This window comes from Zootermopsis nevadensis, unplaced genomic scaffold (assembly GCF_977971745.1).
Source record: "Zootermopsis nevadensis isolate Lab colony 2312 unplaced genomic scaffold, Znev_1.0 Znev_ptg000021l, whole genome shotgun sequence".
NCBI lineage: Eukaryota > Metazoa > Arthropoda > Insecta > Blattodea > Termopsidae > Zootermopsis > Zootermopsis nevadensis.
In genome coordinates, this window is record NW_028259153.1 from 20,687,977 (window position 1) to 20,715,426 (window position 27,450).

At 41.5% G+C, this 27,450-nt stretch overlaps 1 protein-coding gene and 1 long non-coding RNA gene across 3 annotated transcripts in view; one reads left to right on the plus strand and one right to left on the minus strand.

Moving 5' to 3' along the window:
* Positions 1 to 175: 175 nt before the first annotated feature.
* LOC147873223 (uncharacterized) lies at positions 176 to 3,063 on the plus strand. The gene is made up of 2 exons (XR_015536166.1): positions 176 to 382; positions 1,783 to 3,063. It is a non-coding gene; the product is annotated as an uncharacterized LOC147873223 (long non-coding RNA).
* The window catches only part of LOC110833841 (lutropin-choriogonadotropic hormone receptor), a 137,309-nt gene continuing 110,776 nt past the window's right edge, over positions 918 to 27,450 (minus strand). The window contains exons 4-18 of one of the 2 annotated variants that reach the window (XM_087352754.1): positions 22,155 to 22,391; positions 20,197 to 20,271; positions 18,331 to 18,405; positions 9,941 to 10,018; positions 9,175 to 9,249; positions 7,888 to 7,953; positions 7,467 to 7,535; positions 6,855 to 6,929; positions 5,555 to 5,672; positions 5,204 to 5,296; positions 4,819 to 5,001; positions 4,243 to 4,594; positions 3,515 to 3,743; positions 2,241 to 2,663; positions 918 to 1,958 (exon numbers count right to left, since the gene is read on the minus strand). In XM_087352754.1, the coding sequence (XP_087208880.1) occupies positions 1,649 to 1,958; positions 2,241 to 2,663; positions 3,515 to 3,743; positions 4,243 to 4,594; positions 4,819 to 5,001; positions 5,204 to 5,296; positions 5,555 to 5,672; positions 6,855 to 6,929; positions 7,467 to 7,535; positions 7,888 to 7,953; positions 9,175 to 9,249; positions 9,941 to 10,018; positions 18,331 to 18,405; positions 20,197 to 20,271; positions 22,155 to 22,391 (2,458 nt within the window). In that variant the 3' untranslated portion in view covers positions 918 to 1,648. The remainder of the gene's footprint in view (positions 1,959 to 2,240; positions 2,664 to 3,514; positions 3,744 to 4,242; positions 4,595 to 4,818; positions 5,002 to 5,203; positions 5,297 to 5,554; positions 5,673 to 6,854; positions 6,930 to 7,466; positions 7,536 to 7,887; positions 7,954 to 9,174; positions 9,250 to 9,940; positions 10,019 to 18,330; positions 18,406 to 20,196; positions 20,272 to 22,154; positions 22,392 to 27,450) is intronic. The other variant, XM_087352755.1, reaches the window with a different exon arrangement.

The following is a 27,450-nucleotide window of genomic DNA, read 5'->3' on the forward strand; positions in this document are numbered from 1 at the left end:
TTTGAAAACAGTCACGTTGTTCACAATTGTCCTATGTTACCATCCATTGCGCCATTCAAGTCTAGCGATTTTTTGTAATGTGTTAGGGAATTATGAATAAGCCTGTATAGGTAGGACATATATGTTGGAGAATTTAGATTCCACTTGCACAACACAGTATTCTAGGTCTTGTTCATTGCAGCGATGCACTAAATCTGATTGAATTTGTATTATTTTAAAGCAGAGCAAGTTGCTGTACTGCTCTGTATGTTGGTATCTCTGGTAGCAACCAATGTTGGCAGTCGGGTATGGTGCGATGCCATTGTTTACCTTTCTGGTGAAAGAAAATGTAGTTGGTAGTTACGTAGCTATACCTTATTTTACATTTGCATCCACATTATTGGTACGTTTTTAAATCGTAATGATTAATATTCAAACAAGCAGAATAAAAACACAAACGTTATTAGTTGTTTAGTTTATAATTGAAGAAAACATTTTTGGGTTAAGCCATTTGGTAATAGAACCCGAAGATTCAATGCCTCATAAGTTAACACGCTTTCTGCCCTGAAGGTATGATTTAAGCCATTGATCGGCTATATTTCGAATTCCATAAAAATTTGGTTTTGGTAGTAATAATTCATGACTTACACAATGAAATGCTTTAGCAAGGTCATAAGATAACCCAGCAACATGCACTTTATTTAGTGCACAACAGTCAATCAGCAGGCCATTGCTTAATGTGGTGTACCCAGCAGTTATCTGCCCTGAAAGCACTTTAAACTAGCCACCTCCATGGTGAGAAACCCATGACTAACAGCTAGTGCTCTTTGACATGGACAGAAGTAAATTAAATTCCCATCTGGCGATGCCCGACAAAACACTAAAGGAAATCGGCATGTAGACTTCACAAGCAGAGTAAAGGAGAACTAGGTCGATAATTTCATTCTGAAGTTGTATATATTTCCTTCTCTTTGGCACACATCACAGTTTCTGCCTTCCTTCTGGGGCTAAGGAGCTGGGACCCAAAGTGCAGCCAACAATAATAACAGAGTTAAATGACTAAATAAAATAACACAAGAAAGTTACACATATCTAACAGATAAGTCAATCAAACCCAAGTTAATTAGTTATTTAACACAAAGAACTATTCTTATCATGTCTGTTAAACAGGAGGATAGGTAGGTAAACTGATGAACACTGGGTCCCTGACAGTCTCAAACTGGTATCTGACTACAGAATGAATGCTCTTTTGTATCTGGTTTTCATATCAAACTGAAAGGGTGAAAAACACTCACTAAATACATCAAACGTCTCCTGCATAAAGATGTCCGGAAACATCAGTGGTTAGTATTAAACTCGGTTTGGTCCCAACATTTGGCACATCATCAAAGTGGTGTAAGTGGGAAACTCATCACTCACTTTCAGTTGCTGCTGATGTGTATAATGCATGGAGCTTTATTCGTCTGCTCCCGCAAGTCTGTACTTGGACAAACTTTACATTCCTTCAGTCTAACCAATATCAGTCATGTGCAGTCCAGCTGGCCATGCACTGCAACAGCGTACCACTAAACCATTAAACCCTAAAGTTCAAGTACTGGTAACTATTAATTTACTTTCATATAAAACCACTGATGTATGAACGTAAGTGAAACGGAGCAAGGTGTTTGGTTTAGAGGAGAGTCGTGCTCTTGTGGTTGGAAGGCACGCTGTTTCTGTTGTCACTGCAGCTGCCTTGTGGTGACTGACACTGTCTCTCATTATCGCTAAGGGGCAGCAACTCTACTGTAGTGTCCTGTTTGGCAGACTCAGGGACCGCTGTGAGTGAGCCAGGTCGTGTGACGGGGCTGTCCATCGATGTCACCGTGGTAAAGAGTGATCCCCGGTGATTGGGTCTGCTTCCGGTCAATCGCCTGACGCGACCAGTGCACGTTCCAACGATGTTGCATTCTTGCGGCCCCATCCCTGCTGCTCCCTTGTACCTGTCGCATGCAACACGTCGTGTACTGAATACACGTACTACGCTGCGATTCACATAAGAAAGCAGGCTGATCTTTGGCAAGGCTCATCATGCCAATCCATCAGCACCAGCCAGTGTTTGTTATTGTTACGGTACACTTACTCTCACAGCTTTCAGAACTTAATAACTATTGTTTGACTTAAAAGGTTTAAGATCAAGAATCACTGAATTAAGTACAAGAAGCTAACAGACCCTCTTTAGTTTATATCTATGTATCTACAAATATCCAGAAAGTCAAACTAACCTGGCAGCACGCTGAGAACAAAGTCCATAGCGACTTAGCAGAATAAAGAGATCTCGCTGGTACTGCTGCGTAAGGAGGGCATACAGGTACGGATTGGCACATGAGTTGAGTGGGTAAAAGAACACCAGGAGAATCTTTGTGTGTGGCACATCTATCAGTGGGTGCCATGCCAGAGCAGTCAAGCCAAAGAATGCGATCGGCGCCCAGCATGCGAAGTCAGTGAAGACAAGCAGTGCCATGCGCTTTGCAACTGTCATGTCAGAACGTGTGAGAGCTGCCACAGCGTCCTGACCGCCTCTGATGGAGCAGTACATGCGTCCATAACACGTACAGATCACCCAGAAGGCCAGTCCATTGAAGGAGAGGAGTGTCACCAAGTAAGCCAGGTCAGCAGGATCCTGGTTCTCCATTGGCAAGCAGATACTGTCAATAAACAAGCATGAGCATCACTGGTCTCAACAGGAACCTAAGAAAACTCGAAGGCCGCAGTATGTACCGGAATTCGTAGAGTTTCTGTGTCTGTTCTATGCACCTTGGTGTATCGGCATCCTAGGCGATTCAGATAGATTCTATAAAGATATTAACAGTACTAATTATAAGTATCAAGACATTTTAAACATTACTTCCTTTCTTCTTTACTGATTCATTTGTTTATCAGAAACTGGGCGATGAGAGAACAGCACAGTTTCAAATGTTCAGCTGTGAATTTGTCTCCATTTTGCAGACTATTCAGTACAAGCAACACACACAGTATATGTTGAGACATTTCTTTACCTGTTAATTTTAAAGTAGAAGTATTCATAAATAAAACATATTTAAACAACTTTAACTTTTCATTTCACAAGTCATGTGTTCTTAAATTTTTCTTCGTGAGACAGCTCTGTGCTCTACAGTCACGCAAAAGAGTATTGGTAAAGGCATATTTATTTTTGTTTCATGCGGCCCCATCACTGATGTTTTGCATTGAACAAAGAGTTACCATAACAATTGTAATTATGTACTGATTAGAACATGGTGCTTAGGTAAATTGTACATGAAACAGTGAATTTCAGTGAATATGACAATGAACTGAGCCACTACATAGCTAGAGACAGGATATGGTAGGATCACCAGAAATCATGTGCGCCTACCACAACAACAGCCTGGATAAAGCAGTAGTATAACCATTTACAAGGAACAGAAAAGTAGCAGAAGTAATCGACGACAACAACTGCCATGATTTTAGCCCTGTACTAAGTTTGACTCCATTACTCGATGAGAAACCTACAACACACCTCGTTTTGGCGTACCCACTGATGCCAAGCAGAGGCAGGGCAGCCATGGTAGCTGCATACACCCAGCCCACTGCCATAATCTTGCCCGCTGTGCTGATTTTAAGCCTTTTGTTAAGGTGAATGGCATATGTAATGGTGTACCAGCGCTCGCTAGTGATTACAGTCAGCGTGAAGATGGACAATTCACTGGCGAAGACAGTGAGGAACCCTGCCACCTGGCAGCCAGCACCTACAGCACCATAAATACACTAGAGTGTGTCTCGAGCGTTCCCCTCTTTAAGTTACTGTCCTCATTTCATAACATTAGAGTGGACTGTGACATATCCATAATTTTTAGTATCCTGCCCAAAAGGCCGATTACCATTAAACCTGATAACTACAACAGTTTGTGAAATCTAACAAAACTAAAACACATATTATGCTGATGTCTGAAATACATACTGCTGTTTCATAAAGAATTTTTCATAAAATCTGAAGTAACAACATGGAACGAAAAATGTTTTATGGTTGGTTCATAAATTATGATGGTTTTTGTGAACAGATTAAGCATTTATCTGAAAGTAAGGTTCATTATGATCACAGTTTGTCACTGAAAGAACAAAATAATGTTTCTCTGTGAGTCATCAAATGACAAGAGAATATATTATATATCCCAACACTTGCTTAGAGGAATGGAGGGTTAACATGAAGTGATGAACCCTCTGAGTGATTCAGGCTGAGACACTAACCACTTTGCCAATCAATCGCGTGATTGAAGTAGGCGCCGATGGAATGAGCGTCCATGCAGGCAATGAGTAGCAGGTATATGCCCATGCAGAGATCTGCAAGTGCCAGGTTGCACATGAGGAACTTGGCCACGGTCATGCGGAAGCGGGAGCTGAGCAGAACCAGTAGCACAGACAGGTTGCCCACCAGCGCGGCCACGGCCACAAGCCACACGGCACATCGGAGCCCCCAGTTGCCCATGAGGTCCTCGCACGGATTAAATGCATCAGGAGCTGGGTGGCATGTCACGTCCCGGTAGTTCTTGGATAGGTTCCCACACAGAGCATGCACCTTTCCCTGGAGTTTAACCCCCGACTGGAACACAACACAAGCACACTGCAACACGGCCAGTTGAATGCCCAGTTAATATTCTCCAGTAATATCTAGAGACTGTTTTGCTGGAATTTTTCAACATGAGTTTCAGCCTAAGGGTTCTGAAAACAGGGCTCAAAATATTTCTTTTAAGATTGACAACTTTAATCTTTGTAAAAAGTGAACAAAACTGTTGACAATCAAAAAATCAATAAAAATAAGCACACCTGGTGGAAAGTGCCATGCGATTCCAGTGAGGGCAGCGGAACAGAGGAGTGAGCTGCTCCGAGTCCGCCCCATCCAGGAGTAGTGTCGTTTGTCTGGTCCGCAGTCGCCAGGCGCCGCCTGCGTCCCTCCTCACCAGGAGGAGCAGGTGTTGTCATCTCTGAACACCTCTGTTCAACCAGATCCTGTGTTCCAATCACATCTGCGCTTACATATTTGTACTTGAAGAACTGATAACCACTAACAACAAAAATAAATTTTTATGGAACGCATACCTCTCATGCAACCAAATGGAAAAGAATTCCACAACCATCACCCAAAATCAACAACAGAGGACTTTGGATTCTTCCTTATACTTAAAGGTTTAGAGGTCACTGTAGTTCATACCTGGTGGCGCGCATATTCAGCAGGATCGTGTGTGGCTGGGAAGTGGAACGCACAGCAGTGGTATGGATATGTTAGCCAGGCCTCTTTGATATACTGCAACACCACAGGGTTATATTGGCAAGGTATAAAGAAATGGGCTATTTTTTTTTATTTAAAATATACACGAATTTGATCTCTTTCCAGAAATTCTATCAAACTGAGACGGACTTATGATGTTCTACGTAAATGCTACCTCAATTGCACTGCTTGTTGGCTTCACAATTTCAAAACTAAATATAGATAAAGCACGTGGTTAGGTATGCTTACAGGCTGATTGATCTGAGCCAAAATTTAACAACTGAACGTGCGTACCTCAAAGTTGTATATGGACGGAAACACTTTGAGCGTTTGAGTATCTTCGAGCCACAGGACATCCAGCTCCTGCAACCCGCTGGTAGGCAGGTGTGTTATAGAAGTCTTTGACAGGTCTCTTGCACATGAAACGAGACAACAGCAATGTGTACAAAGCGCACAGTGTGAACATGTCCGTACACATGTCTGCATGCTTCATCTTTGCAACTACTCGAAGTATTTTGATTAAATTTAGTCACATCTGATTTTGGTTTGCATTGGTACAAATGGCCCTTAGTTTACATAACGACATCAAAATAAAACATAATATCTGTTTTAAAAAGTTCATTATAGAAAAAATTGTAACATGACACAAAACATAAGTGAATATGTAACAAATACAAAGCAGTAAAATTCTGTTATTTTATCCAGTGACATCAGTAGTGTAATTATCTAAACAAATATATTAATGAACGAAAGAATAAATAAATACATAAAATAGATTTCCAAATAAATGTATAAAATAAATTAGTTATCAAATAAAACAATAAAACGCAAATAAATGAGTACTTAAATAAACAAATTTATAAATTAGTCTCAAGGCTTAGAAAATTTGTTAGGCAGGAAAAGGACGTGCTTGGCAAATATGCGTACCCAGAGTTCTTGTTGTAAAGTTGGTAGGTTTTGTACCAATGGTAACTTATTCCTAAGGTTCTCACTTCCGTTTAAGCAAATGTGACGTCATTAAGTTTCGTTTTTAGGCGAGCGTAAAGTGGGAAACTTTTCTGTCATAAATTATATTGAAGAGAAACTAGAGAAAGTTTCTCCAAAAGGAAGGTATATTCGAGGATTAGCATTGGTAATAAGACATTATACGTATTCGGAGCAACGTATACCTTCCGTATAATTTCCCAGTTCATCGTCGTTCTAATTGAGGTCTAGTTCGTGAAAAAGCTCGAACAAGACAGCGTTACAATACGTAGTTTTTCCTTCCCAAATATTAGAACGGGCGTCAAACAGAAGTACGGCGTTCATAGTATACTTCCAGTCCGCTGGTAGCATTATATGTGCACACCCCAGTCTCTGACTGGTATCTGTGAGTCTTCCTTCTTGTAAGTTTCATACCTAGCGCCGTGCTCGGGTGGCAACTTCTCCGTCACGTCCGTGTGACAGTTAGTCTAATCGCAAGGCTCACCAACAGCAGCGGTTGAAGTGTTACTGAATCTTTTCGTCCTTTGTTCACGTACACATCGGTCGTTCTCAGATTCATCCTCACGACTGCATGCAAAGGCGTGCAATTACACGAACAAACAGAACTTACAAGTACCGCAGACTCCGGAGTCCGGCAAACGAGTCCGGGTGGAGATGTCGCAGTGCTCGGTTGCCCTTCAGGCTCCTGAAAGGACCACAAAGAACCAATTTTCTCAGTGTCTTATTCCTCCAACACAAACATCATAACAGTTACAACCTGTTTGTTCCCCTGAAGTTTTCCGATCACATTACATGAACAGTACAAAGTGAAGGCGCATACCCGCGCTGTATTATCAACCCCCCCCCCCCACCCACCCGCTGCCAGTCGTGGCCAATTTCATCGCATCGTCTAATCGTCTCGAACGCTGTGGCTAGTGGCAAAGATTCAGGAAGCATCGAGAAACATCGATATTCATCTACGGCATTCTAAAACGATTTTGGATCCTATAGAGCTAGTCGATATGACCAAGCACAATCGATTACGAATAATCGATTAGAGAACCACGAGTTTTGAGCAGGCTCAAAGGCTATTGTTGAAGCGGAGTGGGACAACAATGAAGACTGGTGATTCATAAACAAAGCTGCTACCATAAGAATAATTAATTTGCGACAACAATCTAAATCGCTTTTTAAATCTGAAGAACCCCAACAAGTGTGAAAAATATCTGAAACGCGTACTTACAATTTGGCAACCTGTGATCCGTTGAAGGCGAGTCCTTCTACCTCCTCGATGACATTGTATTCAAGAAGCCTGTAAAATGAATGGATTAAAACAAGGTTAACGTCGATGAAACTGCGTTATTAAAGGAGTCTGGTCCACGAAGCCAGTGAACTGAGCGACATTTTCAGTGAACTTTCTATTAAGCGTAATACTTCATATGTTAAGTGGGAATAAAGACTTACAAAATTGAATTTTTAAAGAGTGTTACTGAAAGGGATTTTCCAACTCTTCCAAAAACAATAAAATCGAGTGTGAATAAAGCAATGCAGGAACGTCCTGAGATTAGACCTGATAAGTTAGGAAAACGCAAGAACTCTTAATAGGTTGAGTAGCTCCTTAACAAAAACACATTTTTCTATTTGCTGAGGAATAACCCACTCACAGCTGCTCTGCCTTGACGGTGAGCGCACCAGAGGGCACCTTCTTGATGAGGTTATTCTCCAAATCTCTGTGGAAGATTCCAAACAGAATAAAATTATAAACAAAACGCAGACATACTCATCAACATTAAGGCAACAGGTACGTCACTTAGTCAACTTACCGATCCATGATGACTGTGAATGATGAATTGCCAAGCAGACGAAAGGAAATGTCGCGTCTGGTATTTGCCTGCAGGGACTGAGGACAACCACGACGAAAACACTGACTCCAAGAATTGAAGGACGAACATCTCTTTTATGAGCGACTGCAAAGGGCGGATATTCTGAGGACGTGATGTCGAATCCCTACTCCGAGCGCGGAGAGAAAATGGCGAGGGCAGAAGTCGAATCGGAAATGAGAAATGAGCTGTAACTAGGTTAGGACGCGTTTCCCTACCTATGTTCGCATGCGCTTTTGAGTTTGTCAGGGCGCGAATTATGACGCAGTTTAGCCTTGTTGCTGGGCAGCATCTACGGATGGAGGCGATAAGAACCTTTCAAACGCTGATAAAACCACCCGGAAGATCACATGGCAAAAAAGTGACTTGGGACAAGATCGCGAAATTTTATACGATGCGTCTTCATTCTATTCAGACCAGCGAGAAATTGCCCTTTTATTTAAAACTCGCGTTTACTATGGAGCCCATAGAAATGTTATCACTTTTATCTTTAAAAAAAAACTAATTAACTTCCAGTTGTCACAATAACAACCTTCGAGAACTACGCACAGCGAATGCAACTGTTCGCCAGATGTCTTATGTTCAGGGATGCAAACCGATAATCCATTAGCAGCATTACGCAATTTAAGCAAAACACGCGCCTATAATCTTACAGACATAAACGCATTAAGTCCAAAGTCTCGTAACAGCCTTAGCATGGCAATGATTATAATAACCTAACCTAACCTAACAGATGCACATAGCATAAACATCTTGTTGGATATAACACGTAATTATTTTATATAATTGTATCGAAGCCCACCAACAGTGACGAACCATCACTTGAATTTCAAATTGGCATCTATCAGGTCTACTGACTGCACAAAACAAATATTTCTTAAAATAAGCTGTTTCATTTTTCGAGTCTGGCTAGCTCATCGGATGGCGTATGATATGCAACAAGGGAACAGCTGCCGATTGGGCGGGCGACCGCTTTGTCACAACGCAGAGGTGACACGTCACCACGTTGCCATGGAAAACTACCAGCATACAACAGAAGAAACTTTCACCGTTTTGAGGACAAATACTCACATCATGTGAAGGATGCTGTTTGTCTTAAGCTGGCTGAGGTCCGGGATCTGCTCCAGGCTAGTGTGCACAATGCGCCTGTCAGGAAACAAGAGACGGTATTCAAGCCACTTCGACACTGATCTTTCATCTCACAGCACATGCTTTTGTCTCCAAGTCCATAACGACATAACTAAAGCTTGTAATCACAAACTCTTGACAAAATATTTCTGTTCTGAGCACTGACCTTTTTTTTTTTTTTTTGGAAAAGAAAAATAACACGTAAAATTTCCAGATGACTGATTCATTAACGCGATTATTAAATTTTCAAAAAAAAAACCCGTTAGCGGTGGGATTTAATTTTTTGACTGTCTGTTCAGTTCATTTGAAGGTCAGGAATTCTTAACGTCGGCACTAGATGGTAAGAACCCCGGTCGCCTACCACGTAGCCTAGTCAGTACACTGTATTAGGTATTAATACAAAATTATGATTCTAGTACACCATGCATTCATAAACGTTTCTGATAAAAATGTATTAATACATGACTTCTGAGGTTTCCACAGCGGCCGAGAGTTCATATTCTGGGCTACCACACCTTCTAGCCTTCTAGATGGTTATCGAAATTCCGCAGGAAAATATTATTTCGGTATCAAAACAGTTTTACAGCCAAGTGACGTGGGTCAGATAGTCAGTTACTTTCTTTCCGAAAACTGGCAAGGCTGCATATATTTAGAAATTGTGCAAAGAAACTTAAGTACTTGATACAAGAGATCTAGTCGACAATCTTACAGTATCTTGAGGTGCGGCAGCTCCACATGGAACACTGAAGGTGAGATGACCCTCAGGGCCGGCGCCTGGTAAATGTATCTGTAAGAAAAGAGAAAAAGTTCATAACGGCACGGGTAATCCATGCAAAAGTGGTGCGTCGAGACTTGAAACAGAACCAGCACAGTATTCACGAGACATGTCATCTTGAATTCGAAGAATGCCGTGAACATTTGGGCTCATTCGTTACAGGACAAGAGCAGCATTAAGGCAGTCATTACTATTCGCACAACACATACGCGACCCCTCTCACATATCACGACGTGTGTATTTTACTGGCATATATTAACGCTGAAAATCGATTTGTTGGTACCCTTGGTATGTCGTACGACGTCACAAGTCACAATGAAAATTTAATGCCTTCGAAGCAATTCGTCTTGTCAATACAATTGAAGTTTTCGACAAACTTATCCCCGAAACTCACAAGGGCATTTAAAAAGGAGTGATCAATGCTACAGGAAAGTTTAAAACGAGTTCTTCTCTTTGGTGGAACTTTGTATCTATCGTCTACATGTACGCTACAAAGTCTGGTAATTGATTCTAATAAAACCTGTCAATAAAGGTACACTAACCATTATAATAGAAATTTCAAGGGCACACGCAAACTATAGGTACTTTAATATTCCCTCTGGTACAAACAAGGTTCTGGATACCGAGCCAAAATGGGTACCCAGTTCGAATCTCGTCTGGGTTGATAGCATATTACATTTACATACGCTCCGAACAACATTTTCCGTTCAAAACCCCTTTAGGTGTTCCTGCAGTCAAGTTAACTGGGACTTAGGTGAACTGTTATGGCCCTACAGGAAAATACTTGTTAGAAACGTAAAGCATGTACTCCGAACTTTCAAATGAACTTCGATCAACAAGGCAAGAATTCCTTGGGAATAACTTAATTTGGAACAGAAGTATCGTGTTACATAGATGGATTTTATATTCTGGGTTGCAACATCGTGTAGTCTGGTAGATGCCCCCTCCATCATCAGGGCGATTATTTTAGACAATGATCTGATAACGGAGATAGCAAAAAACCTCTGAGACGTCGGCAAACTTCTACCAGGCCACACGACGTAGCAACCAAGAATACAAAAGCCATTTTCATACTTGCCTGAAACGTCTGGATCGTGTCCTACTTCGTCTGTAGTGCCGACATTCGAACCGAGTACCTTCCAATTCAGACAAGAATCCTAGTCAAAAGATTCTTTTTATCATCCTGACAGATCGCCCAGCGATTAATTACGAGCATGATGTGTGACGTGGTAATAATTTCTAATCTGTTTATAATCCAATATAGGACAGAATCAAATTAGAGAGACGGGTAATTACCCTGTTACCCCGATCTAATTCATCACACAAATCCGTAAGCAGCTACAAATACGGTTTCTGACGCAGATCGAATCGCTCTGAAAACCAATCTGATACCATACGATCTGATGACGTGAAGTTCTGGCGAACGACACTAATTTTGTTTGCGCTGAAGTTGAAGGTGATTTCATTTCCGGCCGGGGGAGACAGCAACTGACGTCATCTCAGACACCAGTCTGTGCTTTAGTTCATTGTTTCGGGAAAGTTCGAAGCCTGACAGACCAGGGCCCACCTCATTTCAGCAGGGACACGGGTGCTTCAAGATAAGAGAAAAAGTTACAGGTCGGATTCTGAGCCACTCCCACGCACACGTTGTCCTCGGTCTTCCGCGCGGACTTACCAAAAAGAAATATTTTGTATGCATTCCTTGTTTTCTTCTTTTCACCATCGAATGCCCACTTACCCTCCTACATTTCACAATTATAACAAAACTTCGCACAGATTAAACGAATCCAAAATAACCGACCCGCATAGGATAAAACCCACCACCGCTTAAGGAGTTCCACATAACCTTCCTGGACTCATCCAGCACTTCTCCATGACCAAAGAACTTCAGCATGACCTCTCCAGGACTTCTCCGGCACTTCTCTAGGACATACCCATGACCATCAAACTTAAATTTCATCATCATGAAAACAGCCACTCCACCCTCCACACACCCAAATGACTTCTAGAGAACATTTTTTTCAAACACACGTGATTAATACTCTTCCTTCGAAGTAATGCGACGCCAAGTTTCAAACCCACACCCCAGTTTTGTACGCAAAAGTTCCTGAACGGGCATTTCCATAATTTTATCGCAAACGTCATTTATCCTGCGCTGAACTTGAACTGCTATCAAAAAGACCAAAACGTCGCTCGCTCGTTCCAGTCCTGATTAGACGCTGACATCAGCACTCAATGTAACGTCCTGAAATTCTCTATGGTAATGGGATTTTAAAAACCCCCAAACTTGCGTGCAAAATGGGACATGACAATCGATATAAACTTTCCATTCTGATGGCGGTAACTAACTAACCATTGTGTCGGAACACGTGACCCTGGAAGAACTTTTGCCAGAGACAACTTCTGCATCAATCTTGTTTGTGTATGTAAAAACATGGCGGCGATGCAAACACTGCCGTCACGTCAATAACTTTTCAATAGTCCTTTATTCGTACACAAGAGGGAATTTTCCACAAATAGGGGTCACGAATGTGAATAATAATAACTTTCCCCTGACCTCGTTAGCCTAATTTCGTCACAGACAACGAGTTATTTATTTTTCGTGTCATAATATCCGTCTGCCTCACCTTGTCTAAATAATTTTCAATCAAATGACGGATTTCTACGAATCTCTGTATGAATATCATGGCCCTAGATGCCAACCCAGTCTTGTACTTTTTCATTTACTATCATCCATAATATAAACATGGTGCTCGTACGAACTTCTGTGGTCTGTGCAACACCGCTTGTCACTAATAAAGACTCCAAAATTTTTGCGAGGTAGTAGATATTCGATACCCAATTTATATTGAGATGTATGAGTGTGAAACAGTCTGTCACATGAAGGAAACAGGAAAAATTGATCGTTCTGAGAGCACACATAATCTCCTTAGCGCCCCGTTTTCAAACGCCCTCCGTCAAGAATATATAAATAAATAAGATACAGAAATGGTCTGATGATAGGAGCGAAGTTACGACAATTCTACGACGATATGGGATCTTCCTGCTGACACGGAAAATTATATTTTGAGATTATAACAACATTTATTACGGCAGTAACAGATAAAATTAGTGAAGAAATGTCTGAAGACCTGGCCGGGACAAGCTTTGAAAACGCGTACACAAGAGAGATCGGACTTCATGAGGCAAAGAAACTGCTCTTCGTAACTTAATCAGACGGAAAGAAGCATGCCAAGTGAAAGAAGCATCCCCAGCTCATCATGGCCCTTATTGATCGACACAAATTAAATCGCAAAGTCGTACCCACGAGTGGACAGAATTTCAGATCCTTACTACGTCAGAGGCCAAGGTGGAGACGGTGATGACACTGACGACGTGGAGGACAGAACGGTAAAAGATAAGTTCCGAGAATCACGTACGGAGGAAAGACAAGGGTGACGAAGGCGAATAAAGACGCTGGGTGGACTCAGATGTCACATGGTTTCAGGGAGTTTACATAACTAACTATATGGCTTAGGGAATCCGAAGGTTCATCATCGAATTAACCAAAGCCCTCCACCGGTCCGTGTCCTGGACCAGGAAAATCCAATCGTCAGGTACTTTACATGAAACCAATAATTGTTGGAGCAGTGCCTTTCACTTCCGAAGCCATTTGATCTCTTAAGTGTTCAAGGTAAGTTTTTTAAACTTCGGAATAGTCATTTTTAACGAATGCTTTAAAAATAGCTTCCTTTTAAAGAGCTGTTTCTTCGTTCTTAAAGAGTTCTAGTGATTACAATTTATAGATTTACGTTACACATCTGACATAATTAGAATTATTCTCTGTTCAAGACACCTTCAATTCGTTTCCGGTCTCATTACACGCGGAAATTTGTCACGACAACGGTCACTGCAACGCTCAAAAATTCCCCGACTCATTTCAACCCGCTGGTTCGTTATCATGCTCACAAGAGAACGCAAGAAATTCCTATTTAAAGCCAAGAAAGTTCACAAAATTCTCATATTTTAACATCATTTGAATTTCCCCTCGAACACAGTATCCGAATTTTAGTGTTTAAGCTTCTGAATGACAGAGAGGTTGGCACTCCTGTTTTCTGTTCGTGGGGAGGGTGAGGTCCGGTTTCAAATCTCGTTCGTAGTTTTCCTCAGTCATCTCATGAAAATGACAGGCCACAAACCCTTACTTCCACATTCTTTCCAATTAATTATTTCACATCTCACCCAAAACTCGCCCTATTAAAAGCGCTGTTCAATGACTGGGAACAAACAAACAAACTAACTAACTAACTAACTAAGCTCCAATGAAGACTCATCCGTTTTGCACTAGGAGCACACATTCCAAATCGATACGGACCACAAACATTATGGTCCCTTTACACAGCGAGCAAAGTGTGGTCTGTTGAATTATTCATACTCCAAACGAAACTGAGGGGCAGCGTCACTTAAGCAGAGCCATTGAGATTTCCATCTTAAAGTAGGCTAATGGCACGGACGAAGAAATCCAGTGATATTACCCGGTTCAGCGTCCGTCGCGAACAAGTGGACACCTAGGTTCCAGTTTTAATCCTTTAAACCCCAGTGGTAAGTATATGTACCACCTACAATCAGCAAATCTGCATTTTGTATTTACGAGTTTCGTAAGATTCTCACTGTAAACAGCAATTATTTCCTTAAACAGCGTTAACCAGTTGATCTTTGTAATGGTGAAGAGTTGTGTTTTCTTCGCGGTACGGGCCGAATTCTTAAATATAATATTTAGACGAGCTTCGGCTTCAAAGGGTTAACCAGTTGATCTTTGCAATGGTGAAGGGCTGTATTTTCTTTGCGGTACGGACTGGATTCCTAAATGTAATCTGCACTGTTCGCCTCTCATGCAGCCCTCCCAGTTTTTCCACGAAAATTCCGTCCAAAAGTAGCTCCCCTCGTGCTAACATCAAAATTTCACCAAAATTAACATCGAAATTAAAAAAAAATCCGATCGAATGAACAAAGACCCCGTTCAACTTCTCTTCTACGTACCTTTACCAGGACGAACGGGAATTTCCTGCGAACCTTCATAACCAAAAATGTATCTATTTCCCCCGTTAAATGTAGTGTCACCCACTGCACTATCACCTTCCATTCTCGTTGCATTCAATTTCGGAAATAAAGCGCTTCCCCGTTCTCCTTTCTGTTATTACAGCTCGCGTCTAAATCTCTCTCTCCCTCGCTCTCTCTATCGTCGAAAAAAACAAAACAAGTATCGATGTAACTTTCATAGTACACATTTATTTTACCTCTGATTCAGTGGGCGTTCGTTAAATAATCGATATATCGGTTCGACTGTCTCGAATATGAACCGCAGAGTCCGGTGCCCCGCTGTGCCGGGTTTTACTACGGTCTGCCAATAAACGAGGCGCATTTATGAATGTTGAATACAGAGGGCGGCCACCGGCTGGCATTTCCACACGAAGCTACAAAGTTTACGTATTATATCAATTTATTTTCCTTCCGCCTGTAAGACAGTGGCGTATGCAAAGAAATCACTTGAAGGACCTAAATGTACACTGAAGGATAATATTAAAATGGATCACAAAGAAACAAGTTGTGGATTGGATAGATCTGGCTAGTACATGTGAATACAGTATTTAACTTTTGGGTTCTGTGAAAGTTGACTAATTTTTGATTAGCTGAGCGACTATTCTTCATTTAATGTACATATTCACTAGAAGCTTACCCCCCCCCCCCCCCTCATATGCTTTGACCTTGAGCAACTATGAACTTTGCACAACGCATTTAGAAAGTTCGTACGATTCTCATAATAAACAGCCATAATTTCCTTAACAGCATCAACGAATTCATCGATGTCATGGATACGCACTGCGTTCTCTTTGAGGTATGGACCCGAATATTTAAATATTACATAATATGCTTCGTGCACGCGCAAACACCTCTGAATCCTTGATAATGATTTTCGTATTTCTCTGAAACATTCAAACACGAGGAGAATGAAGCAATGGCTAAGGGACCTGAAAAGGGGTAAGAAATAGAACATTAGAAGGAATTAACCGGGAGATAAGGCAGTTTGCTTGCATTTATACAAAATAACCCCGCTGTAAACTCTAGGGTAAGCTGTAGCTTATCTTAAACGTAAAGTTCACGTCTGCATCTCAGACTAACTACGGCAATATCACACGAACGCTGCATATGGGACATGTACGGCGTTCGAACGCAAGAACACGTACACTTTCGTGTTTCTCTGTCCAGTGAATGTTCCATCCCCCCCCCTACAGAGGAGTTTGCTAAATGCCGAGGGATTCACAATTGAGATTCTGCAGGAGGGAATGAGCCGGAAGATGACGAGGGTAGACGCGGATAAAAGCAAATTCCCTTCAGAGGACAAAAAAAAATAGTTCTTTTTAATGTGTGAAGCGTAAATACCATCCGATAAGATCTACAGCAAATTCGTGTAGCGAGACGGATTGGGTCTGGTTCGTTATATAAATGGAGACTTGCTCTTCCTGAGTAAACAGTTTAAGGACTGACGAAGTTTACACAAATTGACGTCTGACGCCGCGCACAAAGGCTCTCCTGCTAGGCAAGGTACGTGCATAGAAACTGCAACGCACTGATTTTAAATGTATAACTCGGTTACCACGGCGTTTGATTTTCTACAAACCGATGACGATGACGCTTCGAAGTCATTCTGTGAGCTTTCATTTCTGTCCGTATGTACGCATCAACGACTGGACCAATTTTCATGAAATTCGATATCTCCGTATTTCGCTGAAATTTGCGATAAAATAGGAAGACGACAGCAGGCACTTAATATGAAGACCTGCACGGTTTCTGCCAGCCGAAGTTACACCGGCTACCTTCGTTACCATGGTTACTATAGTTACCTACATCGAGGTCAAATTCTTACAAAGACGCCAGAATTGTTAACGATACGCGTGGACTTCTAAACTTGTATTTAAGAACGCATAGATTCGCAGATCTACGCCAAAGTATCCCATAGAAACACAATCCAAAGACAGCCGAGTCGTTAAGGACGGATAAGAGTGAACTGAGCGACTGTTAGCTTTTAAAATAAAAGAATCTGATCCATGCAGTTAAAATTCGTGATGAATACTGAAACAATTGAACTATAAATCATTAATTCCGGCGAGATACATAGACTGCAACTATCAGTTTAACCCGTTGAAGTCGAAGGTATAAATATTATTTAAGAATTCAGTCCGTACCGCGAAGAAAACACAACCCTTCACCATTACGAAAATCAACTGGTTAACCCTTTGAAGCCTACGCTCGTCTAAATAATATTTAAGAATCCAGTCCGTACCGCGAAGAAAACACTTCACTTCACCATTACAAAGATCAACTCGTTAACGCTGTTTAAGGAAATAATCGCTGTTTACTTTTATACAAAAACCAGCAGGTGGTACATACAGTTAAAAATCGGCTTTAAAGGATTAAAGTCAAAGTAATAAACGTTGCATAAAGACTGCAACGTATCAGCGTGAAAGCCAAGACGGAAAGAATTGCCAACCTTAGAAAATAACAGAAGACCACGCGATGGCGATGAAACGCGAGGATTTGTTATGTGGCTCGCATATTGCCAACTTATTTCATATTTCGCTTTGGTTAGCTACAGACGTTACATTCATCGGCGAAGACTGTTATAAACGAGAAAGTTGCTCACTTTATGTCATCATTAAACACATTTATTGCATGGTCATAACACTCGTATAGATCCTTAAAGTTAAGCCATGAATAATTGAAAACTGCCTTGTTCACATGTGACTCACTTTACGTTTAATTTTCACAGACTTAAAAGCACTATGTGCCTGTTCGTTTGAACAGTACCGAGGTCTAGTTATGTTTATATTACTAGCAATCAATCATGAGTGATTTTATTATACAGTGTTTCAGTAAGAGAAAACCAATATTACAAATTTAAATAAATCAAACACCAATAATTAATCGTGTTTAAGAGTCGGCTAGCCCTACATTAAATCTGTACAATAATCCAGTTATTTATTTAACAACGCTATCAGTAACTGAAATCATATTACGTCAAATTATATGACTGAATTGTACTAAATGGAAGCGGTAGTGGCCTAATTTAAGAGACCATCTCGATATTTGCCTGGAGCAACTGGAAAAAAAAACTTCTCGAACAACAGGAAGTAGTGCCAACCATCAGACTGCGACTACCAGCGTAATTATCTGTCACCATTCGCGTACGACGTGATTTTACGTGCCATTTTAATAATATACACCCGATAACATGAAATAAATCAATGCGACGCCAGACTTCAAAATGAAATGACTGTCTTACTCACATGGTTCGGAGATGTTTCATGTCGTTGAAAGCTCCGGCCTCAATGAACCGTAAAAATTTTACGTTCATCAGCGTCCTGTAAAAGAGACACGTCATTCACACAGCGTCGTTTACGGCTACATCAATGTCAGTTTATGGACAAGATAATGGGTATAAGCGCTAGGATCAGCGGACGTGTAATTTCCCACTGGATGCATTAAAATCGCATAAAATGTTGAAATAATTGTGTCCCGATTTCGATAATTTTCGACCACTTTCGTCAATAACGGAATTTATGAGGAACTGCTTTGTTAAAGTAGCTTTTCAGAACAAAAATGGCATAAGTGTGCGTACATCATGGCGTTTTTCATTGCCTCATGTTTTGTCCCTAAACTCTTAAAATATATAACTAACTAACTAACTAACTAGATGGTTTATCGAACCCGAAGGTTCATCACCGAACTAACCAAAGCCATCCACCGGACCCTGTCCTGGGCCAACAAAATCCAGTCTCCTTCAACTCCTATCTCCCATAGATTATCCTCCCATCTACGTCTAGGTCTCCCCAGAGGTCTCTTCCCCTCAGGCTTCCCAAATAGTGGACCCAACCAACCAGATGGCTTACGGAACCCGAAGGTTCATCACCGAATTAACCAAAGCCCTCCACCGGACCCTGTCCTGGGCCAACAAAATCCAGTCTCCTTCAACTCCTATCTCCTGAGCTTAAAATATATATTGATGTATTTATGTATGCGTACATACACACACGAATTCCGTGGTGAACATTAACACGGAAACTCCCTGTAAGCAAACAAAGATAAAACTCTGAAGAAGAAGAAGAAGAAGAAGTTTCTCTGCGACAATGCACGAAACGTAATTAACTGTTGTTAAGTGTCACGTGTCTGTGAACTAAATGAGGTCAGCATTAATTAACTTCGCTTCTTCACATATTTCAAAAGCCGGCACAAAAGTAAAGAGAGACCCAATTCCTCTCTGAGCGCTCACTTTATTCTTACGAACCCACTCACTCACTCACTCATTTTGTCTCACCGCGTAACATTTCAGTTTCCACTGAAACGTCTTAAGAAATTTTATCAGAGTTCATTTATATTACGTATACCTTTGATGGCAAAAGATACAAACACAGAACAAAGTCGTAATTGCTCATTCCGAATACACACATTAACTAAAAAACTTCTATTACAATCAGAGAACTTATTTGTGTTCTCAAATGAACACTTACGGCCACGCGCAACGCAGATATTCCGACCTGGCAGACACTGTAAGGCGTTTCAATAACTCCAGAAGTGTTCGACGCTTTCATAAGGCTACGACTGTCAGCCATTTAAAATCTGTGACAATGTTAACCACGTTGTAGTGGCTTACAGGAATATCTAACAGCGATTTGCATGGCTAACATTATCAGCCATTTCTGAGTGGCTAACATTGTTGACCATGTGAGAATGGCTAACAGCGTTAGAACAACCAAAAATATTGTATCCAAAACAAGTAACCTAACCTAACCCTACCCAGAGGAGATCTGCTCCCATACTGGGGATCTATCCCTCCGCAGAACTTCAATGCCGTCGCTCTCTGGTGCCCCCCCTTCCCCGTAAGGGGGCTCCCCTATCCAGCGCACTCATATCGCACCAAGTTCAAAACAAATTTCCATGCCGACAGCCTGACAGACACACACAGTTGTTGCACTAACGTAATTCTGGCTTACTGCGTCCTAGTCCATTCTTGAATTAATGTTACCCAAGATAACTATTGCGTCTTATGCCATTATTGCGCTGACGGAGCAAAGTCCGTTGCTTTTTGATCGTCCGCCATGTTGGTATTGGTAAAGTTCTGGAGTGTGTTGGAAGATCTAAGTGCAGGTACTTACACGTCCTTGAGGAAAGTTCGATACGGTCGAAGCGCCGTTGCCTTCAGAACTTCAATCCCTGCATCGGACACCGTCCTGAAACGTGAGAAGAACAAGGGGCCCGGATTACGGCGTGCGACACTCATTTGTCTGCTGTCGAGACAGCTGACAGCGCCAGACAGAGTCTCTGTTTCTAGGGTTATTTCAGCCCTAGGGATAGGAAGACGGGGTGGAGGCATTTTCCGTGACTGAGGACGATCGAGGCCCATCGGATGTTACTTTTATACCTTAAGCCCGAGTCCCTAACACAGGCCTACAACAATTCCGCGCACGTGACTTGAATTTCTGCACGATCGCGATGTTTCTCAGTTCCACCCTCAAGTTTGTCGTAACAAAATTTGATATTTGTTCCAGTTACTTCCCACCTGACGTCACGTGACAAAGGAACAGCGCATTCAGGCTCAACGAGGTACCGCGGGGCAAAGCACTCCGTACGCCGGCTAATGGACTTCATTCAGCTTTCCGGAACAAGGTTTATTATCCGCGAAGTGATTCAATTTCGGAAGTGTATTCAAATCGACGATGCTGGTACCCGATCAAGCGAATGTCCTCGTAAATGGAACAGACAAAGCGGTCAGTTTACGTATAACACGATTTGTACACGTGACTAGGCAAAGTTAAATTTGTCCAATTATTTCATTAAGCAGGACGATATGAATGTCTATGGGGAGTGGAGGTATAACTCCATGTATTCTTTGCCTAGGCACGAGATACAGGTGTCAGATTCACGTCATAATCGCTCTACCCCCAGGAAACCAGCGATTCTTTAATGGCGTCTGGTGTAATGCGTAATATAATATGGGAAATAAAACTCCCACAACGCAGCCCGTTTGGAAACAAAGTGCCACAGAAGTGTAAAGTTATCTTACTTTAAAGTAAGTTGTCTGGCAAGTATTATTAATCGGACTTCCAGCGACATAAAATACCATCACAGTTTGTCTCGTGAGCACCCTGTGTTTACCAAGTCGAATCCTGTTACACTCCTACAAAATTGTCTGTTTTCCAGGAATATGATTACCAACTTAACTATATTCTTGCCTTAGGCCAATTATTTAATTAATTAGTACTGATATAATTACACTGAAATGTGGTAGTGGGACCCAATTAGCACACCTCAAAATTTATGCTATGTGTCCTCTACTGGGCCCACGTATAGCAACTGTATAAAAATGAAATAACCCGACTGGTTCTTCTGTGCAGCAGTTGGAAACACTGGTAACTTGGCTCGCGTTGCGTCACGTAACTGAACAGGTGAGCAACTTCCACAACTGGATTCAGTTTTATACTGGGACAACGTTTTCATGTCAACAAAAAAAGACTCAACCAAGATTCTTGTACGATTTGAGGTTCTCGCGGCGTGTAGTCTGATGGTGGAAGCAGCAAGGACCTCTGAAACGTCGGCAAACTTCTGCCAGAGTGCAAGACGTTACAACCCAGAAGACAGCCATCTTAAGATCCCTGTACTTTGAAACGATTTGTTAAGGTGATGATACCTGGGGATTCCACCACTACCCAGGAACACGTCGATCCCACTGGCTAATTATAAAGTAACTTCTTAGAAACTTATTAACGTAGTCCGGGAGACCACGACAAAACTCGGTCGAAGAACTTCTGAAGTAAAGGTCGTGCTACTGAACGCGATATTCAGTACGAAGGAGACTGACTACTGTCATCTCAAAGGGATGAATTATATCAATAGCCTGAATGCAACACAGGGATATGGACCAGAATATAATAGCCAGGGATTCAATCGGCTTCTCTTTGTGTCCTTAAGATTCGCTAAGATTCAAGATTCCGACTCTGGGTTCACACTCGTGCACTGTGCCATACCGTAAAGCCAATGCCGCGTGTGTGGACGTCCGTCAGAATGCACAGGTGTGGACCCGGTTTTAATGACAGAACTGGAAATCAGCACTCACAGGCGTCGCATGAACGAGGAAATGTTCGCCGGGATCTCCGTGAACGCAGGTCCTCTGCAGCGACACTCGGGCTCCGACTCCGTGCTGTTGTAGCAGGTACACTCGCTGGCGACGTGCCATCCACCGGGAGTAATCGACGGCTCCAGCGTCAGCTCGCTGTCGGCCTCCGTGGCGTTGTCCGCGGCCAGCACGCCCAGCGACAGGCTCGTAATCACACACCCGAAAACCACACAGCGCCTGTGAAAATACCAAATCCCACAAATCCATCACAGTTCAGAGAGACAAAAGTGTGGACTTGACAGATCACTTCCTACACCCACGCGAGTATTAGATAAAAATTCGAAATGTTCAAGAAAGATATTTTGCAGTCTTTCCTGACCGCTGAGGAAATCAAGACGGACTCTTATCAAAAGCCCTCGTAATCTTTCCCTTATACCAAAAGCGATCATCCGCCTCGTTATTTCGACCCGAGACGTCAGAAACGGAACTGAGCAGATACCATGATCCACCCACTATCGATCACACGGATACAGCAGATTCACAATCAGAAAGAGAGTACATTTAGAATTTCATTACTTTCCTACACAATAGACTGCCAGTCTGACCTGTTTCGCGTCCTTTCAGCAAACCGATAAAAGCAACAGTCCCGCCAAAATTAATCATGTCATGAATCTGAACGCAACATCGAAAAGAAAAGTTCTTCGCTGATGTGTTATTAAATACTCCCTTTCATTCTTTTTCTGACGTCGTCCAGTGTAGGTAATAATGAAGCAAAGGTCACATTTTACTCTTTTGAAACCCGCAAGCGATGTGGTGTTATTAACTAAACAAGGAATTCATAAGAGAAAGGACGACATTAGTTCCTTATAAAACTGCCCTTCATCTGACAATCGACCTACTGCCTGCAATCGACTGAATTACATCTTATAAATTAAATTTATACAGAAAAATGCAGAAAGTAGGAACAGAACACGAAATACTTTCTGAGAATACGAAGACCACATCGGATTAACGATTAAAATCGTATCTTTTTTAAAAAATTGTTAATAAAAACATAATTACAGCGAAACTACAATATTAAAGTGGCCTTGCAAGCATTTACTATTTTACAATAAATAAAATACACTGTCTAAGGGTCGATTTACTTGGTAATAACGCAAATTTTAATATAAAAATTAAACTGTGACTATTTCATCAGGCTTACTACACTGGACAGACCGGATGTACCTTTAAATATTCAATGTATTGTAAAGATCTTACGTAAAACGAACATTTCACACAAAGTGTATAAATAAATGTTTTGCTGTGTGCGTGCGTGCTTTAATACGAGCGTCACAAACATCTGGAATGAAGCAAGAAAGTGAAGACGAAGCAGGAGAAAAGGAAATAAATAATCTCTCAGCGCAGCGCCACGGAACAAGCAATGCGAGAAGCTTTTCAAATAATTTTGCCGACTGCATCTCAACTTCTAATCAAATTTAAATTAAAACATCAACAATCATAAATGCGAGGAACTGGTAAAGTGTTTTGCATCGCAGCGAAATACACAACCAACACACTTAACTTGAAACAAGCGAGCTTCTGAAATGCAAATGTTCAAGTGTAAATACACTATTAAATCAAACAACGCGAAGATGTCGCGAAGTAACTGAGACACTGGTAATCGGCGTACTCCGTAAGAGAATACTCATGTGATGATAATTTAAGTATGTATGGGACCCAAAGTTCAGAACAACTGTTGCACGTGTTGTTGAATCCTCTGACTACAATTACTTGCAAAACAGAAATTTAATTAAAAACCTAAGTTTAATTAAGTGTGCACCTGGAGACTATTACGCGTGGCACTTCATAATTACGTAGAATTCGTCTTTTATTCTATTGTACTGGAATAAAATGTACTGTGCCAGTGTCAGCACACACACACACGTTCGTTGAGTTGGACGTTTCGGCCGTCAAGTGCAGTCGATCCACAAGGCATTAGGTTTGCTCGACTCTTAACCACACACACAGGTCATCTCCGTGGATGAAACTACCAACGGGCCACTCGCACATGAGGACCTAACTTGATGAATATATCGTAAAGAAATTGAACTTAAAACAATGAAATTATTTCGATCTTCTGTGTACGAAAACTGAACTGAAATCCACTGATCCTATTCACGAAATCAGGGAGACGACTTACGGGCACAAAACACGAGGAATTCACAACACACATCATGAATTATCTCCAGAACCAGGCGTTCATCAAGCACGACAGTCCTCTCCTGGAACAGACCCTCAATGAGTTACGTAGCTTGTGTCTGCATTATGACTGATCCCGCAAGTCGGCACGGAAGCACGATTTATGCTTCACATGGTCCAGCCGGACATCCGTGTCACCACAGCAGAAACCGATCCACTTAGCAGGTTACATCAAGGGTTCAAAACTATACACGCACGGTGCCACTCGGTTCGAATCTCGTTTTGGCGAAAATCTCCGAAAACCCGAATGGAATTCCCGAATACTCTTACGATACAAGCGACATCTTACTTCAATGCCCGCAATAAAAAGTTTTTAAAGACGCCGTTTCAACTGCACAAGTTATGTAGAGTTGAAGAAATGTAATCCTGAACGCTCAGTAAGTGGCAGTTTAGAAGGACGCGATTATAATTAAATTCAAAGTGCTGCCGCGGTAACTGTCTGAACTGACTGAGGAAAACATCGAAAAAATTAATTTAGGATAGCCAGTAACCCGACTGACACCTGAACCAAGTACCTCTCGTCCTGAAATGTAACGTTACGACCACATGTCTCAGCCCTAGTGTTAATATTTACGGTAATAATCATTCTAGAAACAACCGAATGTCTCGGCGATAAAACTGGACACCATCACTGAAACCACTTCCTTGCAACTTTGTTTCCAACCCACAACACAAAATCAATCTAAACGCGTCTGATTAGCCCAAAAGATCAACACTTTGAAACACGAAGCTCCTCTAAATAAGAAATTGAAATTCAATTCGTACCTCAAAAGATCCGTTAGTTAACGCTGTTTAAGGAAGTGATCGATGTTTACTCTGATAAACACACGAAGCATGTTTGGGCAAGACGTACGGTTAGTGAATGTTTAATAAGTCAGTATATATATATAGTTACCCCCGTGTTTCTAACAGATCTGAAGCCTACAGGTTCCTACCAACTTCGAGGCAATCTGTCACGGAACGTACGTTCAACAACAACAAAAAAAAAAAAAAAACACGGGCCTAAATCCCCTTCTTCTTTCGATTCTCAACACTTCGCCCCACGCAGCGCCAGGCAATGTAATCCCCCGAGGCCCAGAGCCAAGCAGAAGAACGCGAGTCGACAGTAAATCAAATTTAAACTTGGGATTTACAAGCAATGTCTTGCGGAGAACAAGATTTTACACAAACAGGAGTAGAAAGGTGCTTCAGTGGGGTGCTTTGTTGGGGCTGAAAACCCATTTCTTCAAAGCTACGTACCCTGCAGACAGTCGGCAACAATTTTCGTTACATTTAAACTTAATAACATTTAAATACGATTAAATTAAAATATCTGAAATGGTCTACTCAGGCTTTGCAACTAAACTACTGTAGGCATATATATTTATTATCTCTTCTACACGTGTTACATGTCTCGCAAATCTTAATCTCCCTGACTCCATAACCTAGTAACAGCTTATATCGTGAACAAAACAAAATATGACAGAGTCTGACTTAACACAATCTGTTCCTGTAAAGTCCTTACAAATCCATGGCTATTTACTAAAGCAGTTGCAAATTTAGTCGAGATCATAATTCCTCAAATGAACACAGCATCTCCTCAGACAACCTGCAATGCACAGTTGTTCCTCATGGAACAAGAGGGTGTTTGGGTGTGAGGCTCAGGAGACCGGAGTGACAGCTGTAAAGTTCCGGGCTCCCATTTTCCCAGCTGTCAGTCAGCTGTTCGAAGCGATCAACCCCAAAACGTTCAACGCGCTATTATGCCTTCAGGTCAAAGGACAGCTAAACAATTTCGGTATGTAAAGGCACCGTATTCAAGCACGGTCCGTTCTACCTGCCACAATACCAATGTATTCCTTTCTGCCCCTGAATTCAATTAAAGCTAACACGTAACTGCGTTGCACCAAATGCAATTATTCTGTAACCCCAACTAAAATTGTGTCTTTGTGTAGTACGACGCTAAAAAAAAAAGTTTTTAAAACAATAGTAAAAATGAACGACTCAATATTTAATGCGCTTTTCTAAAACAGAGACCACGGTACATTAATTAAAAATAATATAATATAATAATTGTTAAATGTAGCGGGAAGCCACGGTGAGAAAAGTGAAGTCTGCATCCTCAATGATAACAGAGCAAAGACTAGTGAAGCATCAGACATTCCAACCTACAATAAGCGCATACCATAAAATCACATCCTAATTGCCTCACCCTGTACAGGAACCAGGCCTATATATATATAAAATAATAACTGACCAATGCCATGAAGCTAACACGACGCTCAGGCATAAAAAATTTCCCTCCATTTATGGAACCTGAATGTTCATGACCTTTTCACAACAGCCCCATCTCTTTAAGATCAAATCTACTAATATCCTTCCATCTACGATTAGGTCTTCCCGGTGCATTCTTTCCTGCAAAGTTTCGAACCAAAATTTATAAAAGTTCCTCGTCTGTCCGAAACGTGCTACGTTACGTAACCATCTTATCGCCGTCAATGTGGTTATCCTACTGAGAAGTAATAATTCCTGCAAAATGTGTGTAGGCTTAACTTTACGTCAAAATCACATTCACGAGATCGTGCTAAGCTTTTACATTACCTCTGGCGACTGAATAACTTTTAGCTGAACCACCTAATTACCTCTCTCTTACTGGCTCAGCTTTGTAGATGTCTCAGGAGTAATCAGTCAGAGCTACGCAGACAGAATACAAGTTAATTAAGTAACGGACGTTCTAAGAAACGTAATAACTAACTCTGTAATCATTCCCGTTTATAAAATGCAAGTTACAAAGGTTAGGTTTCCATTAACACCGAACATTTTAGTTTCAGTTCGATGTTGCACGGGTACCGTAAACATTTGATGCTAAAATGGAGATTCTTCAGATGATACCAAAGGGAGGCAGAAGTGTTTGAATTACGTAGCGGCCGACTTGAACCTTCCAAGTTCCATAAAAGACGGCGAAATTTCTTCACTACCTGATAAACAAACCATCCGGTCACGACATACACTGCAGTGCTGCCTACATAAAGGGACTGGCAGTTCTAACAAGACGACGTCTCCATATTAAACACAT